We start from the raw sequence: 25,851 nt of genomic DNA, 5'->3' as shown, positions 1-25,851 counted from the left end.
TATTTTATAGGGTCTCAGGACTGATCACAAACAAATACATGTTGTGTTATGGAAATGCTAATAGGAGATTAAGGACACTGAAATGAAAGTTGCACTTATCCAGAGTGGCCTTGTGCATAGGTAGTGTAGATGGTTAACCCATATGGTTTAATGTGAGAAGAGCTGAGAAGGGTCCTTTTCCCGGAAATCTCTCCCCTCTGGATTGTTCCAGTGCGTGAAATTCCACCATTTAGACTCTTTTCCCACCATTTAGACTCTTTTTTTAAGCTTATTTATTTATTTTGAGAGACACAGAGACAGAGCAGTGGGGAGGGGCAGAGAGAGAGGGGGAGAGAGAGAATCCCAAGCAGGCTCCACGCTACCAGTGCAGAGCCTGATGTGGGGCTCAAACCCATGAAACCACGAGATCATGACCTGAGCTGAAACCAAGAATCCAACACTCAACCAAATGAGCCACCCAAGAGCCCCCACCATTTAGACTCTTTGGATTAAGTAATTATCTGTATTCAAGAATCTCCTTCTAAAAGGTAAATACTCAAAAGAGAGCTAACTCATTATCAATCCAAGTGACATCACTGGGTGATAAAAGATCATGTTCACTAGACAAGAACAGGTCACAGAACAAACAGCTGCTTTTTTTTAAAATGGTGTCAAGGGTAGAGGTAGGTCCTGAGCAATGAATTCTGCCTGAGGGATGCAAAACTGAGTGGGTCACTGAGCTAGTAGTTGCATGAAAGTCCTGGGTGTTTGGAAAATAAGACACCAGATGGCTAGGAAGGGTACTGAAAGGAGAGATCCAAAGATACCACTTCAAATTAACCTCACCTACATCCCAACTTTGCCCAGCTAAGGTTTCTGCATGGACAACATGCAGTCTCTATATTTTTTTAAAGTTTATTTGAGAGAGAGAGAGAGAGAGAGAGAGGACATGAGCAGGGGAAGGGCAGAGAGAGAGAAACCCAAGCAGGCTTCGCACCATCAGCACAGGGCGAGACGTGGGGCTCAAACTCACAAACCATGAGATCATGACCTGAGCCGAAATCAAGAGTCAGAAGCTTAACTGAGCTACCCAGGCACCCCTGTACTCTATATTTTTAAATCCAGTCTTTCCCCTGCATTCTTGTTGATTTCAACTCAGCTTCCAGGCTATGGAGATCATTTTGAGTCACACAGCATCATAACCATTCCCCCACAGGAGGAAGGCATCCACAGATTTATTAAGTGTGCCTTTTGTGTTTTTATCTAAGTTACTAGCTCTTAATCTTGGATCCAGGGAGTCTTAATTCATCTAAAACTGTACATGACACTTTGTGTATATAAATGTTTTCCTATGGAGAGGGGTCCAGAATTTTCAGCAGATTGTTGAGGTGATCCGTGACCTCAAAAAAAGTTGAAAACCACTGATCCAACTATTCACCAGTATTTTGAACAGAACAGTGCTATTAAGGAAAGAGCTCTAAAAGACCACCAAGAGTGACTTCTTTCCTGCTCAGCACTGATCCATCAGAAATTTGGGGGTGTAGTAATTATTATGTATTAGTCTTTTTTCTTCTGATTTGCCTCTATTATAAAAGTGGAAGAGATAGGTGAATTACAGCTACCTTGGTGTTCTGGTCATTGAGATTTTTACACACAGCTGGTGTTTTAGTTTTTAATCTTTAAATATTAGATCATTCTTAAAACCTTCATTATTTTGCTTCCTGGACCCATCAGATACTGTATACCATAATATTATATTTAATACAAATGGAATTATATATTTTTAAAGTTTATTTTAATTTATTTTGAGAGAGAGCACACAGAAGGGGCAGAGAGAGAGGAAAAGAGAGAGAATCCCAGGCAGGCTCCGTGCTGTCAGCACAGAGCCTGATGTGGGACTCAAACCCACTGACTGTGAGGTCATGACCGAGCTGAAGTCAGATGCTTAACTGACTGAGCCACACAGGCACCCCTTTAAAAAAATTTTTTTTAATGTTATTTATTTTTGAGAGAGCAAGAGTGCACATGAGAGTGGGGGTAGCTGAAAATTGACACATTAAAGAAAACACCTAAGTAAAAGCTGTTATTTCTCTCCATGGCTCTGGACATGTGTAATGTTAATTTTAAGTTCAACCTACCCTAAAACAAAAGACTCTACATGAATTAATGTACAAGTATGATCTCTACATAAAGGGCTTCACAGGGGTGTCTGGGTGGCTCAGTTGGTTAAGCCTCCAAATTTGGCTCAGGTCATGATCTCACGGTTCCTGGGTTCAAGCCCTGTGTTGAACTCCATGCTGACAGCTCAGGGCCTGGAGACTGTTTCAGATTCTGTGTCCCCCTCTCTATTAGCCCCTTCCCCGCTCATGCTCTCTCTCTGTCTCAAAAATAAATAAACATTAAAGAAAATGTTTTAAGTAAGTAAAGGGCTTCACAGCTTAAGAAAATTCTCTACATGAAAATCTGGATGTGGTAAGTTAGAGATTCATTACTTCATTTAAAAACGATTCACCTTGGAGAGAAGTCAGATACAAAAAAAGTACATACTGTATGATCCAATTTGTACAAAGGTCAAGAAAAGGCAAAGCTAATCTCTAATGATCGAAAGCAAATCAGTGGTTGCCTAGGTCCAGTGTGATGGGGGGATTGCACAAAATCATATAGGAAACATTTTGGATTGATGGAAATGCACTATTTATTATTACTTTTGTTTATTTTTGAGAGAGAGAGTATTGTGAGCAGGGGAGGGGCAGAGAGAGGGAGACACAGAATCTGAAGCAGACTCCAGGCTCCGAGCTGTCAGCACAGAGCCCGATGCGAGGCCCGAACTCACAAAAGGTGAGATCATGACCTGAGCTGAAGCCGGACACCTAACCAACTAAGCCACCCAGATGCCCCTGGAAATTCCCTATTTAAATTGTGGTTTCATGGGTGTATCTACATCTGTCAAAAGTCATCAAATTATACACTGGAAATAGGTGTGGTTTATTGTATGTAAAGTATATGTCAATAATGTTAATAAAACATTCACCTGAGGAGCATTAAAGTAAGATTTTATTAGTATTATTTATTGAACTTCAAAATAAGATAGAAACTCTGATTACAGATGAAAAAGTCTACCTATAAATTTCTTCAAGGTAGGACGTGGGTAAAATATGATCAATGGAAAAGACATTTTAACAGGTGGAGAAGAGGTGACATCAATGCACTTTAGTTAATATTTAGTATTTATACAAGAATAGTATCCATTCACGTGGAATATCCCAAAAGCGAAACAGATCAAATAATTAATTCATATTATCTAAAATAGATCTTAGGTGTTCATTTAAAACAGTTTCCCATTTCTGGCCCTTCCAAAGTAGATAGCATCGGACACAGTAGTAACGTAATATCTCATTAAAAGTGAAATTGTACATCCCCTATGATGTGTATTCACCAAAGGAAAATACTATTTGGAATTGTCTACTACCTGGAATGTACTACCTGTACATTATTTTCAATTTAAAATTTAGGTTATTTAAAAATGTTGCTATGCTCAAGATATTGTATAGCAGGGTGGGTCTTTGGGAAATCTAATGTGATAAATGAAACACTGATTTCAAGACCTAGTTTTAAATGCTATGTACCAATTAAGATGTACCCTTTACTTATTCTCCTCCGGAATTTTTGAGGATTGTTTTTTCTAATCTATGACAGAATGCTGGTAAACTCTTGTCTTTGGGGCCAATGTGAAATGTGAAAATGAATAGGGAAGCCTGGATGGCTGATCATAGAAATAATATGGACCCCAGTTAATGCCACCTTGTCATGTGTGCATGTGGAATGTAACAAAGTGTAGCTAAAAATAGAGAAATACGGTTTTCTGAAATACAAAGTAGATGTTGCTACAAAACACTTTCAACTGAATTAGAAATCACATGCCTTATCCTTAGTTATGCTTACATGTTAGTAAAATGGTAAGTAATGCAGGAACCCTTGTGCTTATTTAGTAGTTATCTTGACCTGTTTATTTAGGATTGATGGTGGGAGCACCTTGTTAGAAGAGGGTTGGTTAGAATGGAGGGAGGTGGTGGGAGATTGGTTATGTCAGCTGAATTCCAAATCCCAATTATGGGTTCCTTAGTGATAAACACTACTTAGGCTACCGGCCTATGGCTTATTCGCTCCCTTTTCCTTGCCACTCAAGGGCTGGATGCCAATCCCGGGCTCAGGCTCAGGCTCAGGCTCCGGCTCCTGCTCCTGCTCTATCTCAACCTCAGGCACCAGAACAGGCTCAGGACCCAAGGCAGGCTGTGGAGCAGGCTCCTGGACAGGCTCAGGCTCGGGGTTAGGCTCACAATCTGGTCCCAGGATGGTATCAGGTTCATTCTCATGGATGGAAGGTGGCAGAGGCGCTTCTAGGTGGGTAACGTCTTCAGCTGGTATGACCTCGCACTCTGTACTTTGTTTTATCTTTGCCATTGGTCTGCAGGAAGAAGGCCCAAGGAAGAAGGAGTTAGGGTATGCCATTTCACATGGAACCACAGATTGTGTCGCTTCAGTGACCATGGGTTCCAATCTGTTCAAGACCTCTGTGATTTCTAATATTCTGACTCATTGTCAGACCACGAGTTCATTTTGCCTCCTGACCAGAAAGGATAGATCTCAACAATATAAAGAGAGTTCAAGAGAGAAAAGCCAGTATTCAAAAGGTAGGAAAACTAATGTCAGGACGAAAGGGTCTAAATAATGTGTTTGAGGGCCAAATCCATGGCTCTGAGCCACCACTAGCTCTCACTCTATCTAGCACAATACATACATAGTTGTGCACAATACAATACATAGTTGTGGAAGCATAGAAATGGAGAGAGAAACAAAGGAACGAGTGTGATACACATTCAAGAAGAAATAGCAGAGTGGTCAAGAGAGTGGGCTGTGGGCAGAGCCACATGCCGATTTCCATGGGCCCCAGGCACTCTTGCCTTCATGGTCCTCTTGTTCCAGGAAAAATGTGAAAAATTATTTTTTTATGACCATGTTGGTAGAAAGACGAGTATATCAGCATGATATATTAACACATTTTCTTAGACCTAAAAGGGTTGTTGCAGTGGTTCAATGAGTTGATACACATAAAGCGCTTAGAACGGAGTCTGGCACACAGGTCTCAAGAAATGGTGGCCATCATCGTTCTCCATATAAGCAGTGAGAGTGAGCAGAAAGATACCCCCGACATGTTAAGCTAAAAAGAGCAATTAGGAAGAGCTGACTGTCAAGTAAAGGCAACAAAATAAGATCTTACTCAAGTTCTGTGGTGGTTTTCGAATTTTTCTTCCTTCCTTTCCCCTTTGCCTTCGCCTTTGCCTTGCTCTTTGCGAAGCACACAACAGAGATGATAATGGTGGCACCTACTACAGTGCCCACCAATGCCCCCAAAATGATTCCAACTTCTGGATCTGGAAGATATAAGCTGCTGGTTGGTAAAGTGGAATGTAGTCTGCCTTTTACATGTGCATTTGTGACCAGTGCAGAATATCTACAGCATTCATACAGTGGGAAAATGACTTGTAGAGCTCGGAAACCCCGAGAACTCGGCCAGACTCAGGGGGAGAAGAAAGATGACTGGCTTGACTATGTTGCTTACCCATTCACATTGATACACATAAGAAGACATATGCCTACGGGGGGGGGTCACTTTCAAAATGGGGCTTAGAGAAGTGGGTTTTCAATGGGCATCTTCTCTTGTTTTTGCTTTTTTAAAATGTTTATTTAGAGAGAGAGCGTGCATGGGCACATGCGCATGCGCATGCACACACACACACACACACACACACACAGGGGAGGGGCAGAGAGAGACAGAGAGAGAGAATCCCAAGCAGGTTCCACACTCAGCATGGAGACCAATGTGGGACTTGATCCCCCGACCCTGGGATCATGACCTGAGCCAAAACCAAGAGTCAGACACTCAACCAACTGAACCACCCGGGCACCCCATCAATGGGCATCTTCTTGACCAATGAAAACCTGTGGAGCTACAATCTGGTAGCCAGAGAAATGACCTCTGTTACAGGCAGGGACGTTTCACCAGGCTTATTCAGAGCATAGCTGAAGTAGTTCCCTAAAAACCTCTCCCACAGATTCCATGCTCACCAAGGAGCCTCGTGCATTCCGACCACTGGAAAAAGATGTGCCCCTTTCCATGAACAGGCATCTGGTTTATTAGATCAGTCTATGGAACAACCCAACAAATGTGAGATGACCCAGCTGAGCACCAGACCTTCCAGCACTAAAGTTCTGTCCCTGGGGGACCCTGTCTGAGCTCCAGGGGGCCCGTCCCCATCTGCCTCCCTTCAAACAAGACTGGACATCTTATACTTTGAGATAAGAGGCTAGTTGAGTTCGTTGATCATTATTTCGACTTTTTATGGTTAAAGGAATCCATGCGTGTAAATTGCAAAGTGAAATGAATGATTTGACTAGAATTCTAGCAAAGAAAGAGCAGTCCCTTCCTTCTCCTCTCCCCATCTCTGTGTCCCATTCACTAGAGGCAACCACTCATCTCTCTCTCTCTTTTTTAAATCATCTTGATATTTGCCCCCATGTTTCTATTATGCTTGTTCTAATTCTCCAATTTTTGTCCTTTTTTGATGACTTCCTACCCTGGAAGGTAAAGATTGTATTCTTATACCCACCCCCCACCCACATTCTCCTGATAATATCTATAGCACAAGTTGTTGTTATATCAAAGTTTGCAGTATGCAAATGTTCACAGCTGTGGAACATAGTATATATATTATGATTCTGGTACATTTACAATTTTTCATTGAAGTTCATTATTACTTCATTTGGGGATTTTTTTTAAATGTATTACTACTAACCCCCCAAATGTCCACCAAAACTATTAAAAGTCCTTTTCTTAGATTTAAATAGGTCAGATAATCTATCGGTTTCTTTTTTGTTGTGGAGGGGGGGTGCAGAAAGAGAGAGAAGCGGGGCTCACCAGAAGCAGGGCTCATGTTTACCTGAAGCGGGGCTTGAACTCACAAAGCATGAGATCATGACCTGAGTCAAAGTCAGAAGCTTAACTAACTGAGCTACCCAGGTGCCCTTTATTGGTTTCTTATGTTTTTCCCCCTTGGAGACATCCCTTCTGGAGCCCTCCATCCTCCTCCCCCAGCATGGACTGTTCGCTCTCCTAAGCCTGCTGCTGTACTGTCATCCCTCTCCTGCCTTTCACCTTCATCCCTATTTTCTAGATAAAGAAACAGGTTTTGCAAGTTCTTTCAAGATCCAGCTCAAGTAGCACTTTTTTTGGTAGAGTTGCCTGGGTTCTATAAGCATAATTGTTTCTTCTTTGGTGTCCTAGAGACCCTGTACAGACCACTATTATAGCATTTAAGACATTTTACTGTGTCCTTCTAGTTAAACTGTGAGTTCTTGAGTGTAAGACATGTATCTTACTAACCTCTGTATCTCTATCACCTATGATAGTTCCTGGCAAATAGTAGATATCCAATTAATTTTTGAGGGAGGAAGATAGGGAAGCAGGGAGGGAAGAGAAGGGAAGGGAAGGGAAGGGAAGGGAAGGGAAGGGAACGGAAGGGAACGGAAGGGAACGGAAGGGAAGGGAAGGAGAAGTGAGCAGGCAGTCAAATGCCAAAATCATTTAAAAAAGTATTTGAGTGGAAGCAAGGTTCAAGTACAACTGCTGAGTCTCTACATGTGCAGTATAACTGTACCCTTGGAAAAGCAAAACAGGATTGGGAAAGATATAGAGACACACAGAAGAAATGATCAAGGGACTGTGGTAGAATGAGAACACAGACAAAGATCAAAAAGATGTCCCTTCACCTTTGAATAGAAATTAGCTGAATGAAGAAGCAACCTGGAATTGCAAAATGTTTTTGTTTTTTCTTAAGTTTATTTATTTATTTTTAGAGAGAGAGAGAGCACAAGCAAGGAAGGAATAGAGAAAGAGAGAGAGAGAGAGAGAGAGAGAGAATCACAAGTAGGCTCTGCACTGTCAGCACAGAGCCCAACACAGGGCTCAAACTCAAGAACCGTGAGATCATGACCTGAACTGAAATTAAGAGTCGGATGCTTAAGGGACTCGGCCCCCCAGGCGCCCTTGTAAAACTCTCGCCTCTTTGTTTTCAAGTCTCTTTATTTATTTTGAGAGAGAGTGGGGGGAGGGGCAGAGAGAAAGTATTTGATTCAGGACAAGTGGAAGGAAGAAACCTTAGCTTCACAGGAGAGCAATGGTCCAAGGGAACTGGCCACCTGGATATGGTATATGCTTAAGTCACAGATCCAAGTGAGTTAGAAATAATGAATAGGTGACATGATCCTAAGTGTTATTAAGTGACCATTCAAAGGTGTGGCAAGATAGCCCTTGTGACAGCTTGCCCCCGATTGGCCCAATTTTACAACTCTGGGCCCTCAACTCTGTGCTTAGTAACTGAGCACCTTTGAACTGGAAGGTTGTGTTTGTTTTGGGTGTTTTGTTTTGTTTTGATAGAAAGAGAGCATGTGGACGTGCACCTATAAGCGGGGGAGGGGCAGAGAGAAAGAGAGAGAGAGAGAGAGAGAGAGAGAGAGAGAAAGAGAGAGAGAGAGAGATTGAGAATCCCAAGCAGGTTCCACGACCAGGACAGAGCCCAGTGGAGGGCTGGATCTCATGACTGTGAGGTCATAACCTGAGCCAAAATCAGGAGTTGGAAGCTGAACAGACTAAGCCACCCAGGCACCCCTGAGAGGTTGTGGTTTAAAGGCATCCTGGCTGTGCCAGTCACTAACTGGATGACCTTGGGCAAGTCACTTACCTCCTTGAGTTTCAGTCTCCTTTTCAGTAAAATTAGGCTAACAGTACATTGTGCCTCCTCAGCAGGGTGGTTGGAGGATTGAGTGAGATAACGCTCACCACACCTGGCCATGTATCTGGCACACCATTTGTGCTCCACAAATATTAGCTGTAGGTACAAGTGCTATTATTGCTATTATTATTAGAGACAGATCTTAACAAATTACTGATGAACTGGAAAGTTTGTGAGCTCCGTATGTGACACAGATTGCTAGTTTCACCAGGATTCACCAACAGCATCACAAAGAAAATTCGTTCTGGTAATATCAATGGGGCTGCTGTTTTATTTACTAAATAGTAATATCTACTTTCTAGAAATGTTATGAGGGCTAAACAAAATTTTTGTAAATGACTTAGGGCAGATTACAGCACATATTAAGTTATTAGATTTTAGGATAGTAATTCATCATATCAACCTATAAATAAACCACCAAAATCTCCAGAAAGGCAGGATGGACTAACCAGGGATCCTAATTCATTTACTGGGTTGGCAGGCCCAGGATACTTGACCTAAGGAGAAACTATTGAAGTTGGATGATCAACTCACGTGAAGAAGTTAGATCAATTTCGCAGGAACTATTGCCAAGGTTGTTGATAGCAGTGCACAGGTAATAACCTTGTTCAAAATTGGTCAGATTTCCAATAACCAAAATCCCGGTGGCTGGGTCTGTCAGAAACAGGAAACAGACTTTTGAAATCTCTTATGTGGCTACAGATCATACCAATGTAGCAGAATTGCTCAATTCCCACCCACATCCCTACATTGGCCTCCCTTCCTGGAGATGTTCTGGATCCAACTAGACCCCGTGGGACTATTCCAAAGGTAGCCCATCTGGAACCATCCCTATTCTCTCCATACCCACCACCTCCGAGCCAAAAACAGGCTTGACTTCTACAGGCTGGGGATAAGACCAGACCATAGTCATCTTGTTAGGAGACGTTTTGACATCCCCTTTCCAGAAAAATTGAAGACTGAGCTCTAAAGATGAGCAACCAGCCCCACACACATACTGTCAGCCAACCACACACACCACACCTTGCCAGGGGCTGTGGAGGACGGTACTTTTTTTTTTAAAGTTTATTTATTTATCCTGAGAGAGAGAGAGAGAGAGAGAGAGAGAGAGAGACAGCATGAGTAAGGGAGGGCAGAGAGGGAGGGAGACAGAGAATTCTAAGCAGGCTCCGTGCTGTCAGCACAGAGCCCGACCCGGGACTCAAACTCATGAAACTGTGAGATCATGACCTGAGCTGAAACCAAGAGTCAGAAGCTTAACTGACTAAGCCACCCAGGGTCCACAGAGGGCTGTACTTACTGAAGTTTTCTTTCACTGGGACGATGTCTTCTCCTTCAACTTTATACCAGTAGTACACAGGGGAAGGTGTCCCAAGGACCGAGAGGCAAGAAAGAGATATAGGATGGCCAGTTTCTGGTAGTCCTTGGATGCTGCAAAGGGGCTTAGAAGGTTTGACTGTAAGGCAACGACAAAGAGTAAACATCCTGAGGGGGGAATTGCACTCTGTAACAACTGCAGTCACCTCCTCACTGTCATTTTGTAGAATGTGCGCGCTCCATTTTTAAAGCTTTGAAACGTTAGTTTGACAGTTTTCTGATTGTACCACCAGGGGGGGGTAGAGCACTTCAGGTTCAAGGGCCTTCCAGTCACCAGGCCATTAAGATTCTAACAGCATCTCTTCTGTCGGCCTCCTCCCCAGATTCATAACCATGAATCTCGCATTATCTTAAAATATGCCTTTATTAAAACTGCCAAATGTAAGCAAACACTAAACGACTAAGGACAGAGTTTACACTTTTGAAGCACAGTTTTAAAGGAAAATAGGACCCTTAAATACGTTGCAATAAGTTGTTAATTATTTTTACAAAATTTGTTTTACTAATGCTATATTTTTCCTTTCCTTTATAAGTCTTTTTTGACATTAATTTCTCTGGGGATGGGTGACACAAAACTATTGGAGGGTTTGAATTTGCCTGTGTCCCTCATCGGTAGGGGAAGCCCATTTTGAGAGGATGTGTTACGTGATGCTGAGATCTTTATTTATCTTTCACTCCACGTGCATTTACTTGTTTGCCTTCTATGTGCCTGGCACTGGACAAGGCACCAAAAATTCAAGAGTAACCCTGAAACACTTCCGAAGTGGGGTGGGGGGAGTAGTGACAGATGAGGCCAGAGAGCAACAGAGGCCATAGCTTGGAGAGCTTTGTATTTCGTGTATTTGTCTTAAGTTTATTTATTTATTTTGAGAGAGAGAAAGCACAAGTGGGGGAGGGGCAGGGAGAGAATCCCAAGTAGGGTCCACACTGTCAGCGTAGAGCCCGACACAGGGCTCCAACCCACGAACCATGAGATCATGACCTGAGCCAAAGTCAGACACTTAACCGACTGAGCCACCCAGGTGCCCCTCATGTGTTTTATACAGAGAGCAGGAGCATCATGGAAGGAATTTAAATAGGGGAAGGACAATGGTCATTTTTAATGCTTTAGTTGGTTTGCTTGCTCTCTGGGGGTGCGAGGAGGGAAAATCATCACAAGGTATCAAGGAAGTAGAATCGACAGGACATGGTGACCAGACGAATAGGGGGCATGAAGAAGAAAGTGTAGGCAATGATGATTCCTAGGTTTCTGATTTGGACAGCTGGGTACATGAGTTTGTCATCCTGAGATAAAGAATACAGAAGGAGCAGGTTTTCAGGGAAGGAGGGCAGAGGAGGAAGGGGTGACGATAAGGTCAGTTTGGGACATACTGAGTTCTAGCTGTTTATGAAAACATCTCCGTGGAGAAGTCCCATGGGAAAGTGAGAATCTGAATTTCCTCATTCATCTTGCTGCTCACAGCTTATTCGAAGCCTCGTGTTACATGTAGATAATAATCTAAATTCCAATACTTACCAACTCACCTTCCTTCTCTTCACCTAGGCCTGAAACCCTCCAAAGACACAGCTTCTCTAGCTCAGGCCAGTTATACCTTGAATGCTCTGGACTCCCCCAGCTCTCCAGCTCTCAGTTTGGAGGCAGCAGTTAAGAGCACAGTTCTGGATCTGCATAGACTGCTCACTCTGCAGTTTTACTCTAGATGGTGTTTAGGCAAGTAACCTAACATAACCACCCCTCAGCTGACTCATCTGTAATCCAAACCATCCAAACATATTGGATACTATATATCCTAATATATTGACTTTATCTCTGACTAATCCAAATATATTGAATTTATGCAAGTAAAATAATTCCTATAAATGCCTTGCACATGGACTTGCTGTTGGGCATGGTCTCCTACATTTTGTGGCCTGCTACTGAAGTTAAGCTTCCAGTTTCGGACTCTAACCCACTCTACACATGAGTGAGAAGACGGATGCAGCTGTAGCTCTTTGACACCTTTCACTAGCCCCATTGTTTAAACAGGTGTTTTTTAAATTAAAGTAAGTATTTTTCTATTTAGCTCTTTATTCTCTTTTCCTTACCCCATGGCAACTGTCACTAGATTTAGAAACTGATTATCACCATGATGATTTGATCGGATCGCCTTTACAGCAGAATAGAGCATTATGAGCATAAAATTAAATGGGGAGTGTTTCTAGAGCCCAGAACCAAACCCAGATAGGCTTTTTTTTCCCCCGCTGGACACATTTCTCTCATTTTATTTTTTTATTAGCAAAACACTTAGCGAATCACTTTGAACCACATCCCAAACCTATATATTTTCTAAAGCTACTGAATCAGGATGGGATTGCCATTTCAACCAGTTAACATCCCCAGTAGAACTTGGATGTTTCACTGGCATAGCCATTGATCTACCATTTAGCATTATTGCTTTCAACAGAACCGGGTTGGGAGGAAGAGGCTTACCTCACAAAGTAAATGAAAATGCTTCATTGTGTTCTCAAGCCTTCTCTAAATTCATCGTTTTCTTTTTATGTGCCAAATCACAGAAGGAATAGGGTGCTTATTCCAAATGTATACAAAATAATTATTCAAACTTCTATCTGGGTATTTTTCAAAGCTTCATTTTCCAAGGCTGTCATACCTAATGGATATCTCTCAAATGAATGGTCGTCCAAACCACCTGCGCCTTTGCTCACTGCTGTTTCCTTTACCTAAAGCGTGTCCTGCCACCCCAGCCCCTATTTTCTAAACTTTTGGAGGGCTGAAACCCTGTCTTTTCTATCTTTCCATCACCATTGTGTAACACAGTAACTGAACACGTGTTCAGGATTTGTTGAATGAATTTATGCATGAATGAGCAAAAGCATGGGATCTACGTCCATCACTGGGTAATGGAATGTCTCTGGGAAATTCATTGCTAGGAAGAGTGATCTCTAAGGAAATATCAACACCTCTCCCCACAGTTGGCCTCCTTACTCCCCACGGCCCCCACCATGCCCAACTCCTCAGACAGAGGCTTGGCTTCTTTAGGTTGTTTCTGGTCAGAAGGACAACCCAGAGCCAGGGAGCAGCAGAAAAACTTTAGAGGGCTAATTCCCCCAAATGCTTTGAAAGTTGAATCTCCAGTATATCATTTGATCCTCAAACCTGTAAAGACAGGGCAGAGATTACAACCCCATCTCCAAATGGCCAGAGAAAAGCGGACTGACTTGCCTGAGGCTACTGAGTAGTGGAGTATGAGCCAGAACCTAAGCCTTCTGACCCCCAGCATATATACCACACTGTTTAGTTCCCATGTACATGACTAGTCTTCCAAACTGGAGCACCAACTCTCCCAGGAAAGGGCTTGTAATTCTCTTGTCTTCCCCCTGTACCCCAATGCCTAACATGGGGCTCAGCAAAATAAAAGCATGATTGAGCTACCCCACTCTTAAAAATCAGCTCCTGATGACCTTTCCCCCTTTTCCAGTTGGGTAGATGTGGGCAAACCTCACAATTCATTTTGGGCATCACCTGGGAGGCAAGCTCAGATGATTCTGGATGGTTCTCCTGGATGTGCACCTTGTTACCAACTACTGCTTTTCCAAGCTAGTCAATTATCAAGTCACTGGTTGGATCTAGTTCCTTCTTTCCTGTGATGGATGTACACAGCTCAAGAGGAACAATGACTGGATCAGCTCCATTTGGGATTACTTAGAAATGGGAGATCCCTTAGCTCAAATGGTTGATTGGTGAGGTTTGATGGCCCTTTCATTTCTCCCTTCAGTACTTCACAGGCCCGCAACAGGAGCAAAACTCTCATTGTCCTTTTAGAGACTGGAAGGAGTGCTAGAAACCACCAAAAATTTTGAACTCTCCAAGAGCAGAAACTATGCCTCCATCACTGTAAACCTCATGGGTCCTGGCACAAAATAGGCACTCAATAAATACTGTATAAATGAACCACTCCAAATGCATTTGAAAAGCAGATATGACTTGCTGAGTGCCACATAACGAATATCTGTATATAAATAAATTCTCACTATGGCTTAACATGTGGTCCTTTCTCCAAATAGTGCTAACTTTTTTTTTTTTAAATATAATTTAGTGTCAAGTTAGCTAACGTACAGTGTATACAGTGTGCTCTTGGTTTCGGGAGTGGAATCCCATGATTCACTGCTTACATACAACACCCAGAGTGCTCATCCCAACAAGTGCCCTCCTCAATGCCCATCACCCATTTTCCCCTCTCCCCCGCCCCCGCATTTTAAAAGGGACTCTCCCGCCTTTATTCAAAAGAATGGTTTAATGGTGGGAATTGTGCCCGGCTTAGGAGAGATAATAAATTGACAGTTCTCTCCCCCAGGTAGGACTGGCTCCAATTGGAGGTTCCCTCTGAAGGAGTTGCTAGTGATCATTTAGTGGCAACTGTGCATTGTCCCTCTGTTCCCATTCTACCCATCAGAGATACGGATCCCGGAGGTTGGGTTATCTTCTGCTTTCTGCCATTTTGGCAACACGGTTTCAACGTGTTTTGTGAGTGATTTCTCAGTGTTACTATGAAGGTTGGGATGGTGGTGTGTTTCTCTTTCCCTGCTAATAAAAGGAGCCGGGAGGATATTTACCCCCTGGGACTTAATTAGCACCATAACTCACTGCTCATTTAAGGTCTTAGTTGTTCCAAGAAGAGAAAAAAACAAACAAAAAAAATTGCCCGTACCTAACACATTGACTTTGAGGATGCCTTGATTTTTTCCAACAAAGTCAGGGGGGTTGTTAACATCACAGACGTAGACACCACTATCTGTTGGTTGCATATGTGAAATAGTGATAGATGCGTTATCTGGGTCGTTGGACCCTACAATCCGACCTTTAAATTGCCCGATGGCTGTAGCTTGTCCACCTTCAGAATAGTAAATCTAGGACATAAAAATGACAGAAATGAGAATTGGAGAGTGGCCAAGGCTAAGGTAAGCTACCCAGAAGCACCCTGTATCCGATGTCACCTTTGTTGGTAAGAGGCAACATCCCCACCCATCCTCTCCCGCAGGGAACAGATCCCACGGCAAAAGTTGCCCAAGCCAGTAGGGTGCTTTAGCTTTCTCACAGGTGTGCGCAGCCACCTCCTCACTTGTGCACAAAGCAGTTCTGTGATGTCATCAGAGCAGTGATGCATGCCCATCTGACAGATGATAAACAGCTGGAGCTGACAGGATTCAACTCCTACGCTTTGGCTAGATCAAGATGCTCACCTGATGACCCTACCTGGAGGAAACTCACTGCCTAAAACACAAATGCCCTGATGGGAAACCAAAACCATCATCCCCCCCCACCCCTGACTTTATAGACTTTGTTTGATTTGAGTTTACTTTACTCAGTGGGACTGCAAGAATATCTGGTTTTCCTAAAGTTAGAGTATTCATACACACATACTCCTTTGGAGAAGCGAACTTGGGTTTATCCTGTTCGTTAGAAGAGAAACATTTCATAGCAGAAAGGCCCCTGAGAAATCATCTGGTCCCATCCCCTCATAGTGGCCTAGGAAGTGCTTCGTCAATGGCAGCTAGTACCATTCTCCTCATGTGGAAGGAGGCAGAACTGGAGTTATTCTTTCATTTAGACAAATAAGGGCACTCAAATCCAGAAAGATTAAATGGCTCACCCGAAGTCACAGGATTCATTTATTATTATTATAATTTACCACAGTCAAGGAAGACCTGGATTCTAGTCTCATCTCTAGTAGAGATATGAATAGTTAGATCATAATGGCAACCGTGGGAGCGGCATGGTGAGGTGGAAAGAGGCCTGATCTAGGAATCAGATGGTCTGGGCTTTAGCCACAGCTCTGCCTCTGACTGTGACATAGTCAGGGAAGGTGGCCTCTGGTTATGCCTCCATGGCAACCCGTGATAAGAAACTTTGTGATAAGAAACTCTGTTATTTAATCATCTTTCCAACCTTGAGTTTCCACATCTGAAGGAGGAGCCCAAGCAAGATCGTCCAAATTATGAGATGTATTCCCCAAGTCTAGGCACATAAGTTGATTTTAGGTGGCACATAAATGAAAACTTATTACAAAGACACATATCTAGCACATCAAGTCTGTGACTTCATGGATATTATTGCTTAGGGTGACACTAAGATATTTTTAAAATTTGAAGAAACCAAGTCAATATAGAAAATGACATTAAATAATACTGCTGGGGGCACACAATTATGACAAAAATCATAAAGACATAAGGGGTTGAAGCTTGGGTATCACGGGACTAGGTGATCCCTAAGATTTCTTCATTGTACACAGTCTATGCACACACTTTGTTAGTTTTATATAAATGTGTGTTCAAGTGATTGTTTATTATTTAATAAACTGGTATTGCACTAGTCCAGTAGAACTAATTAATGTTTTCATAAAATGTACTTAAAGAGCCTTATTCATTGAATTCACTCTTCTAACATTTTAGAAGAAACTGAAGCCCAGAGAGGGGAAAAAAAAAAAAGACACACACAAAGTTTACAGCGGGGAAAGATCTAGCACCCAGTTCTTCTAATTCCTTGTCCAGTGCTATTTACCTTAATAGGATGAGGGAGGGAAGGCAATCAGCAAACCAAAAAATATTATCAAGATAAATTCAGATATATTCCCCTTCAAATAGAAAGCCAATATATTTTTAAACTAAAGCAGAAAGGTAGATTCTGAGGGAAAATTCAAAGAGCATATTGAAGGAGAAAAAAACCTGTTTCTCTCCCCGAGTTCTTTAATATCAACTAGCTTTTTTTCCTGCTACAAATGAGCCATTTATAATTCAATTTGTCCACTCACACCTACTGAAATCACTAACTTTTGTCCCAAAGGAGTCTTGTTGGACTTACAAACTGGAAAGTCAACATTAACACAAGGTATCCCAGTGGTCCAGGAGGAGGTTCAGCTCATCAAAGGTCTATTACCTTAATCTGGGTTAACACCCAAGCTATCCGGCTTTCCATTTCACTAGCCAGCATTGGGCTTATTTACTTTCTAGTCAACAATTTGAGGTCCTGTGGACTTTTACCTGGAACACATCCTGCGGTCCCTCAAGGAAGCCCTTCTACACCTTAGACATCTGGCTGCTACCCCTGCTCCTGGGAAGACTGGGGGAGGGGTGAATCAGCCTGTGTTATGCTGTGGCCTGGCGACATCACAACAAGATACATCAGTCCTGCCTACAGCCCTCAGCCGGTGCCAGAGGGTAGGGAGAAAATATCTGGTTTCTGCAGAGAGCAGAGACCCAAGAAAGCATGTTTTAGGCCAGGACTAGAACATTCAAAGAAGCCACTGTAAAAGTCACAGTGTGGGTTATGAAGCAAGGTGCAATGAGCAGGTAAGTCATGAGGCCCTGGACTTGTAACTTCCCTGTAAAAGGACCTTCACTGGAGTGCCTGGTGGCTCAGTCGGTTAGATGTCCAACTTCTGCTCAGGTCATGATCATGCAGTTTGTGAGTTCAGACCCCGCATTGGGCTTTGTGCTGATGGCTCAGAGACTGGAGCCTGCTTCAGATTCTGTGTCTCCTCCTCTCTCTGCCCCTCCCATGCTCGTGCTCTGTCTGCCTCTGTCTCTCAATAATAAAATGAAACGTTAAACATTTTTTTTAAAAAAAAGGACCTTCACCAATGCTTCTACCCAAGCTCCTCACACTGTAACCTCATATATATATCTTGCCCTTTCACAAATAATACTAAAAGGTGTCAGGGATAGGAACGGAGGTGAGGAGGGATAACAATGGGCACCTAAAAGGGAAAAGCCTTGGCCTGAGAAGGAAAGTCCCCAGGGCTAGCCAGTGGCCAGACACAGAGATGGAGGGACTTTTCTGTTAGGGGAAGTCCATGCTGTCACACTGTCCTTGTAAAGAAAAAAAAAAAAGAATGTTTTCCTGAAACTGCTTATCTAATCACACAGGAAGTACTGAAACGTGGTTCCATTTGCCACAAAAGAATAACTCTTTTAAAAATCAAAGCTGAACAATGGCCAAGACCCAGCCCATGATCCTGTGAGGCTTGTACCTTTTCAAAGAAAGTATATTGTCAGTTTAGAGATCAAAGCAACTGAGGTCCAGGAAAAGCCATGGATGTTCAACAGGCCATATCCTTTGGGAGGTAGGGGAGAGAAAATCTGCTTAAAGAAAATCACACCTATCCAAGTGTTCCCTTAAGTGGTACTTGTTAGTTTTTGGCCTACTTGTGTTTCATGGATGCCCTACTTTTCTCCCAAGGTCCTCTCTGCTCCTTGTGATGTTCGAGGCTCATATGGAGACACATTAGTTATAAGACCCCTTTAGAGATCACTTCGTTTATGGTTTCTAAAGTTGATGACCCTTCAGGAGCCAGATGGATATTGGGGTTATGGGGTTATGGGAAACAGCTGAGAGGGGATGGTGGCTACTGGTAAGATCATAGAGGAGAGTGGGGAATGTGGTGAACTGGGGAGCCAATGCACACAAGGCTTTCAAACTATGGAAACACACACAATCCCGGGCCGGTCAAGAACATGCATCCACTGGCCAAATTGGGCCCAGAGGCCTCCAATTTGCAACCTCTGATTCATCTTCTATAACAGAAAAGGACACTGGAGGCTCCAAAAGAGAAAGTGATTTTTCCAAGATCACTCAATTTATAAGCAGATCTGGAATCCGGACCTCCTGACTCTCCCTGAATACGTGAAAATGGCACTCATAGTCCTGCCTTAGGCGAGGACGATGATTCTTAGGTAATCTTTCCCTTTTGGGGCCATTCCATCCCTTACTCCAGCCCAACCCTTTTCCTGCCAATTGCTGCTATTCATTGGCACGATGCTTCCCATGCCGAGCGGTCTCACCACCTGATGCCTTAGACATCTGCCAGCTGCAATAACAGCCTTTCCCCTCCTACTGTGCCAAGTTCCTATTCACATGACACCATGCAGCTGGGAGCCAGATTTGTCCAAAAAGATTTTTTTTTCCCTCAGCTTTGTGATATTGTTCTCTAACTAGAGGCAGGAGTATAAACAAGAAGGGTTGAAAGAATTCAGTCTGCTTTCTGTTTGAGGCTGAGTTGGAATTTATAAATGCATTTAGCCTCCAGAGCTGCTTTTGTGGGTTCCTTTTGGAAATGTGGAGGGTGTGGAAGTCCACAGCAAGCCACCCTTTCTTTCCCTTCAGCTTCTTGCTTTCCCGCACGACTCATAAAGGGGCTAGCCTTGGGAAGGGAAGAGTGTGGAGTGGCAATGGCCTCAAGCCCAGCACTTTTTCTGGACTGTCCTTGTGGACAGGTTGCACAGGGGAGGGAAAGAACACCAATAGAAAGATATCCCTGTATTCAAACTACTACTTGCCCAGCCTGACATTTGCCCTAGATCCCACCATTTGAATGGCTTCCTTTGGGTGAAGGCACAGAAAGTCTATGCTTACACGATTTTCTTTGGAAGAGAACAAAATTAAATACCAGTAGGGGTGCTTGGCTCAGTGGTTAAGCATCTAACTTCAGCTCAGGTCATGATCTCACAGTACATGGGTTTGAGCTCCGAGTCGGGCTTTGTGCTGACAGTGCAGAGCCTGGAGCCTGCTATGAGTTTTGTGTCTCCCTCTCTCTCTCCCCCTCTGACACTCATGCTCTGTCTCTGTCTCTCAAAAATAAATAAATACTAACAATTTTTTAAATAAAAAATAATAAAATAATAAAATATCACCAGTCCCTAACACCTTAGCATTAGGTTAATTGATCAGATTTAGCAAGAGTATACAACTGAGGCAATGAGATATAGAATAGATAAACTTTGATGGGAGGGGTGGTGGGAAGGGAAGAACTTGGAGTGTTTCTCAATGGGAGTGACACTGGTATTTTGGGCAGACAATTCTTTCTCACGTAGGTTTATCCTACATACAGCAAGATATTCAATATCTCTAGCCACCACCTACTAACTGCCCGTTATAGATCTCATTTATAACAATTAAACCAACACCCCCTTCATTTTCAAGTGCATGTGAGGAAATGATACACCCCCACCCTGCCAACATTTAAAAAGCATTTGATATAATGGTATTTGTTAAGGAGAGGCCAGGTGGGGAGAATCTGAACATCCACAGAATATGATGACATTAGGTTCTGGAAGGAAGTTGTCCACATTAAATGTATGTTGGGGAGATGAAAATGGCAAAGGGTTCCATCCAGTATGGATGTTATAGAAGAGTTAGCACTGTCTGTGAGACCTATGCTAAGTAGGATCAATGCCTGTTCTGTTCATGGGCAGGTGAGATCTCTTTAGTTTTACCAGTTAGTGTCTGGGTGGAAGAGGAGGAAATCGGTGTGATCAGAGGGGCACAAAACCACCCCAGATTTCCATGCTAACTTGCCTGTTCCAGGGCCTAGAGTCTTCAACTAAGTGTCCTTGATGAAGGATTGATCATCTAAAACTGTCCATGTCTTCCAAGAGGAAGGCTTCTCTAAAAGGAGGGACTTGCTAATAAATATCCTGGCCCTCCTGGTCGGAAGACTTATGGGATACCTTTGCAGTCCCCATTCACCAAAGGAACCCCTTGGAGGGGATAGTCAGTAAGAGATAACACCCTCCCCTGGGTGCTGAGAAACACTATATCTTGGAGTCAACTGATCCTTTAACACAATGATGTTGGGGTAGGAGAAGAATATGAGCCTATGGCAAGAGTTGGCCACTTCCGTGATCAAGGCAGCTGTATATCCCTGAGCCTTTTGGAGGAGGCTAAAAAGAATTCCAGACATGGGCACGAGAAGGCAAACTCAAGACTATCCCAGTTTTGCCAAGAGCTTGTGCTGATTTGGACCGTTATCAAATTTGAACCATACCATCCCACTCCTAAAGGCTGGTGTCATTGCCCTAGATATTCCAAACAATGAAGGGGTCCAGTAGTACACCAATAGGTGTTCTTACCTGAGAGGTCCAGCTACATCTTCCCCGAGCGTCTCTTGCATGCGCCATATTTAGACACTGACTGACTGCCTTTTCCTCCATACCCTCAGTATTGAGGCACGGGCTGTGCTGTGTTTGAGCAGAAATGGGTGGATCTGAGAGCTGAATGCTACATGGTAAACTGCCACATCAACCCAGGAGTTGAATTGAATCACTCAGTGATCAGTCTGGCAACATCTTATGCCCATAAATCATAGAATTGTCTAATGGCACAGCTGTCTCTTTTTATCATCCCCCAAATGTTCACCAGCCCTTCCTAGATTAACATACTACATGCTTTACTGAATTCTGGATGCATGGACGTACTCACAGAAGAAATGAATTTGAAATAGAGGCCAAATCCCATTTTGAAAAATACCATCTCAACTGAAGACGTCTACAACTTCATTGTTGAGCAGACTTTCTGTTCAGCAATAGGAGCAGGCAGAGAAGCCTGACCCTTGTCTTTAGACACAGGGACCTGGCAGTCAGTGGAACAGGAAACTAATCCTGGGCCAGGATTCCCCCAAGAGCTCTGCCCCAGCTGTTAAGCTATACTAAATGTTTCTTGTAGGGCTGGATTCCCTAGTGCCTATGATTCAGAGGGTATTGATGGGATGGGGATTTTGCAAAATCACCATTTTGTAAGTAATGATACACTTTGAATTGAATTCATTGAATTACACATTCAATTACTACACATTCATTGAATGGCTACTACATGGAAGGCTTCTCAGTGCTTTACAAGCATCGTCTCATTTAATCTTCACAGTAAACCTATGAGGTAGGTAAGTAGCGCCATTACACAGATGGGAAAACTGACCCTCTGAAGAGTCAACTGAATTGCCTAAGGTCACCCAGCCAGCAAGTAAGTAGCAAAGCAAGGAGTAGAACCAATATCCATCAGGAGGTTTCCACTGGTGCTCCAAAATTACTCATGTGGAAAAGCAGAGAGAAGCACATGCTTGCCAGGATGCGAAAAGAGGGGAGGGACTCCAGTTCTCTGGAAGTCGACCCCCAAGGATGGTTGAAATGTGGATCTCACTGGAATAAGCTGAAGCAAGATGGAAAAAGAGAAAGAAGTGAAAGCTTGACTTTATAGAGGTGTTTTTCACTGTCTCTAAGCCAAGTGTTAGACCTACTCTACCCTGTCTTCTATGCAGCTGAGGCACAGGCATAGCACAGGTCTCATGCACTTGGAGAAGCATCTAAAATGTTTTAAGATCAATGGGGCACCTGGGTGGCTCAGTCGGTTGAGCGTCTGGCTTTGGTTCAGGTCATGATCTTCCAGTACACGAATCCGTGCCCCTCATCAGGCTCTGTGCTCATGGCTCAGAACCTGAAGCCTGCTTTGGATTCTGTGTCTCCCTCTCTCTCTGCCCCTTCCCTGCCCACAGCCTCTCTCTCTTTCTCTCTCTCTCTTCAAAAATAAATAAACATTAAATTTTTTTTTAATGTTTTAAGATCAAGAAACATGTTCTCACTGAATCAGTGGCTCAGCCCAGAGGACCTCCTTTGATTTGGACATCCCCAAACCCTAGATAGCTTAAATTCCTTGCCTTGCCTGTACTTGCCATTTTGAAGAAGGAGGCAAATGGCAAGGAAATAATCTACTCAACAAATAACATTTTAATAGTTTCTTTCCAAAGTGCCCCGAAGAGATGCCCTGAGTTTAAGCCATGTCAGTTCAATCACCTGCACCTTCTGTGTATCTCCAGGCCTACAAAAAACTCACTGCTGGTCACAAGATCCTCCTGCCTGCGGCTCCCAACCCATAACTACATAGCTCAACCAAGAGGTGGCCTTGTAAATTCCAGTGTCAGAAAAGGCGTAAAGAACGATTTGTATTTTTGACCTCAAATTGGCCCCGGCCTCACTTCCAGGCAGTTGAGGACATCTGGATTTGAGTACCAAGCATAAAAAAAAAAAAAAAAAAAAAAAAAAAAAAAACCAAAACTAAAAATACATTGGCAAGGCCTCTCTAAATTCGGCCTCTACTGGCAAAATGGGAAAGCCTTCAAGCCTGCAGATAAAGAATGTATTGAAAAGACTATTTAGGAAACTGAATTTTCAAAAGGAAGAAATTTCACATGATTATCACCATCCACAATCTGAGAGAGCAACCTGCAAAGGAAAGGGATGTTTTCTCAGTTGATTGCAATATGTGAGGTCTTGGGTCAGGGCATTTGGGTGACAAAAAGTGGTAAAATTACTGTTGTTGCTGCTACTGCTAATTAAGGTGATAAAGCTGTTTACAAGGGAGAAAACTTACAGGACTTTATATTTTTTCCAAGCATTTTCACATGCATTATGTTAGCGGATTCCCCATGAAATTGCAGGAGAAAGTTAGTGCTCCACCACATTTTGAAGAGAGGCACAGAGTGATTCAGACACTTGTCTGAGGTAACCAGTACTGGGCAAAAATGTTGAAAGTTGATTGGGGAGTGGCATTAATGAAATCACATGTTGAACTGTGTCTCCTGCTACAAAAGTCCAGGCCCTCTGTTGAAGAGAGAACTTAGCACCTCCAAAGGACCAGATATGGCTGAAGTGACAAGGGCCAAGGTGTGGCTCCTCCCAGCTAGCACCCTTCTTCTTCTCTACCTCTGCCCTTAAAACTCCTCTAGCCCACTCAACTCACTCTCCATTTTTCTACTAATAAAAACCCTTCCTTTTTTTCAAGGCCCAATTCAACTACATCCGACTATTCCAAACCATACTGATTTGCTTCTTCTCTGAAATCCTTGTTTTGGACCATATATCCTTTTTGAAAATCTGATGAAAGCTATAAGCCTTTTCTCTCAAGAGTTATGTATTGGCAGACATGTTGCACACTCATGCAGATTGTTACATATGCTCTCTCTTTCTCTCCTCTCTCTCTCTCACACACACACACTCATGCACACACACACTTTTGAGTATACAATTTTAGTCCTTGGGATAATTTAAAAAGGAATTACCCTTAAGGCCAGATGAAGAAAACCTGAGATTAGGCAGCTTACAGGTAGAATGATTCTCCTTTGACTTTCATGCACCCTCTTCTAGCAACCTCTTAGCCCAGACCCTAGCCTACTTTCCCTATCCTGTATCCTCTAGCTTCCTGTTGCCCTTGATTACCCACGGTTCATCACTACCTTGGCCCTTGTCTACCCATCTGGGAGTCTCATTCCATCAGGACTCAGTCAGGCACAATGACTTAGCTCACTTGACAGGCAGATCCCAGATACTACATCTGCCAGAGATCTGCAGATCAGGTAGGACATGTATTTGAACTGGGGTCTTCTAGAAATAATAGAGAGATTATCCAAGGGGAATGAGAACCCTTTCATAACTACTGCTCATTTCACCCATAAGAAGGACCATTCCTGTCTACTCTAGAAAACACAATATATTCAATATTCACCTACTCAGATTTGAGATAATAGGCTATAACTGAATATGAAGAGAGGACAAAGGCCAAGTCACATAGATGATGGTCTTCCCTAAACAGTTGTCTTCAAGCTCTTTGTATCTGAGGTTCTGCCACTATTGTCACTGGATTACCACTCCTTCACATACCGACCCCAACAGTTTATGTCAGAACTACCAAAGGGGAATAGTTGAGGAAAAAAGTCCTTACGGAAGTTGGTGGTAAGTCCTTCTTATGAAAGAATGACCACTGGATGGAAAGCTTGTCCCGGGAGACCACAGTGCTGGTGTAGGTACAGACAAGCGTGACATCAGATCCAACAGTCACATTCACGACGCTGTCTGGGATGGTCACCTGTACCATACTACCTTGATCTGAAAAGATAATCATCAAAAAGAAAATGGTACATACTCACATTCTGATGACACTCTTTCATTACAAAGCACTTTCAATGACATCTTATTTGAGGAATCCAAGGGAAGGAAGAGAAGGTACAATGGGCTGTATGGCAAAACTGGGCAAGCAATGGGCATGGGGGTAGGGGAGCATCTAACAAATTACAATGTGACAATACTCAAATCCTATGAGATAATAACACCAAACTGTGAATTTCTTCCGTATAAGAATGGCCTTGCACAGAGGTTCTTAAAATGTTGTCCAGGGACACAAAAAGGTCCATAAGTATGGAGAACAACCCATCCAGTTTGCCCAGGACTAACATATTCCTTGGATGTGGAACTTTTCAGTTTTAAAATCAGGTAAGTCTCAGGCAAACCATACTGGTTTTGCTAGGGCTTTCAGTGCTTAAACCAGGAAAATCCCAGGAAAACCAGGATAAGTTGGTCACCCTACCCCTAAGACAATTTTGAGAGGCTTCAAGATCAAAATGATATTCATAATAATGCCAAGATGTTATTTTTCTTTTTCACTCTCATTCTCTCATGAATGTACAGTGGAGTGTTCCACTAGCTACATGGCAGGTGACATCATTGCTTTGGCACCTAATGAAATGTGTGCTTGTGGATTTTTGTTCAAATAATTTTTAGTTTTAATTTCTAATTCAGTGAATATAGATGGCAATAACTGGCATAGCAAAAACTCTTTGGAAGTCCTCAATAATTTTTAATTGAAAATTTTATTGAGATAATGGTAGATTCATTCACATACAGTTCTAAGAAATCACACAGATATTCCATGTACAATTTACCCAGCCCCCACAATGGTAAAATTTTATAAACCTGTACTATAATATCACAATTAGGACACTGGCATTGAGACAATCCACTGACTGTATTGTATTTCTCCAGTTCTACTTGT

The 25,851-nt window shown here is 42.8% G+C and overlaps 1 protein-coding gene across 2 annotated transcripts in view; it reads right to left on the bottom strand.

Moving 5' to 3' along the window:
• Window positions 1-3,642: 3,642 nt before the first annotated feature.
• The window catches only part of VSIG1 (V-set and immunoglobulin domain containing 1), a 42,758-nt gene continuing 20,549 nt past the window's right edge, over window positions 3,643-25,851 (bottom strand). The window contains exons 2-8 of one of the 2 annotated variants that reach the window (XM_027054914.2): window positions 24,745-24,908; window positions 21,108-21,215; window positions 14,912-15,110; window positions 10,129-10,284; window positions 9,363-9,482; window positions 5,258-5,411; window positions 3,643-4,444 (exon numbers count right to left, since the gene is read on the bottom strand). In XM_027054914.2, coding sequence (XP_026910715.1) covers window positions 4,129-4,444; window positions 5,258-5,411; window positions 9,363-9,482; window positions 10,129-10,284; window positions 14,912-15,110; window positions 21,108-21,215; window positions 24,745-24,908 — 1,217 coding nt within the window. In that variant the 3' untranslated portion in view covers window positions 3,643-4,128. The remainder of the gene's footprint in view (window positions 4,445-5,257; window positions 5,412-9,362; window positions 9,483-10,128; window positions 10,285-14,911; window positions 15,111-21,107; window positions 21,216-24,744; window positions 24,909-25,851) is intronic. The other variant, XM_027054915.2, reaches the window with a different exon arrangement.

Source organism: Acinonyx jubatus, chromosome X, assembly GCF_027475565.1.
Source record: "Acinonyx jubatus isolate Ajub_Pintada_27869175 chromosome X, VMU_Ajub_asm_v1.0, whole genome shotgun sequence".
In the NCBI taxonomy this organism is placed as follows: Eukaryota; Metazoa; Chordata; class Mammalia; order Carnivora; family Felidae; genus Acinonyx; species Acinonyx jubatus.
Note: the sequence above shows the minus strand (reverse complement) of the source record. Positions and strands in the feature narration are given on the sequence as shown.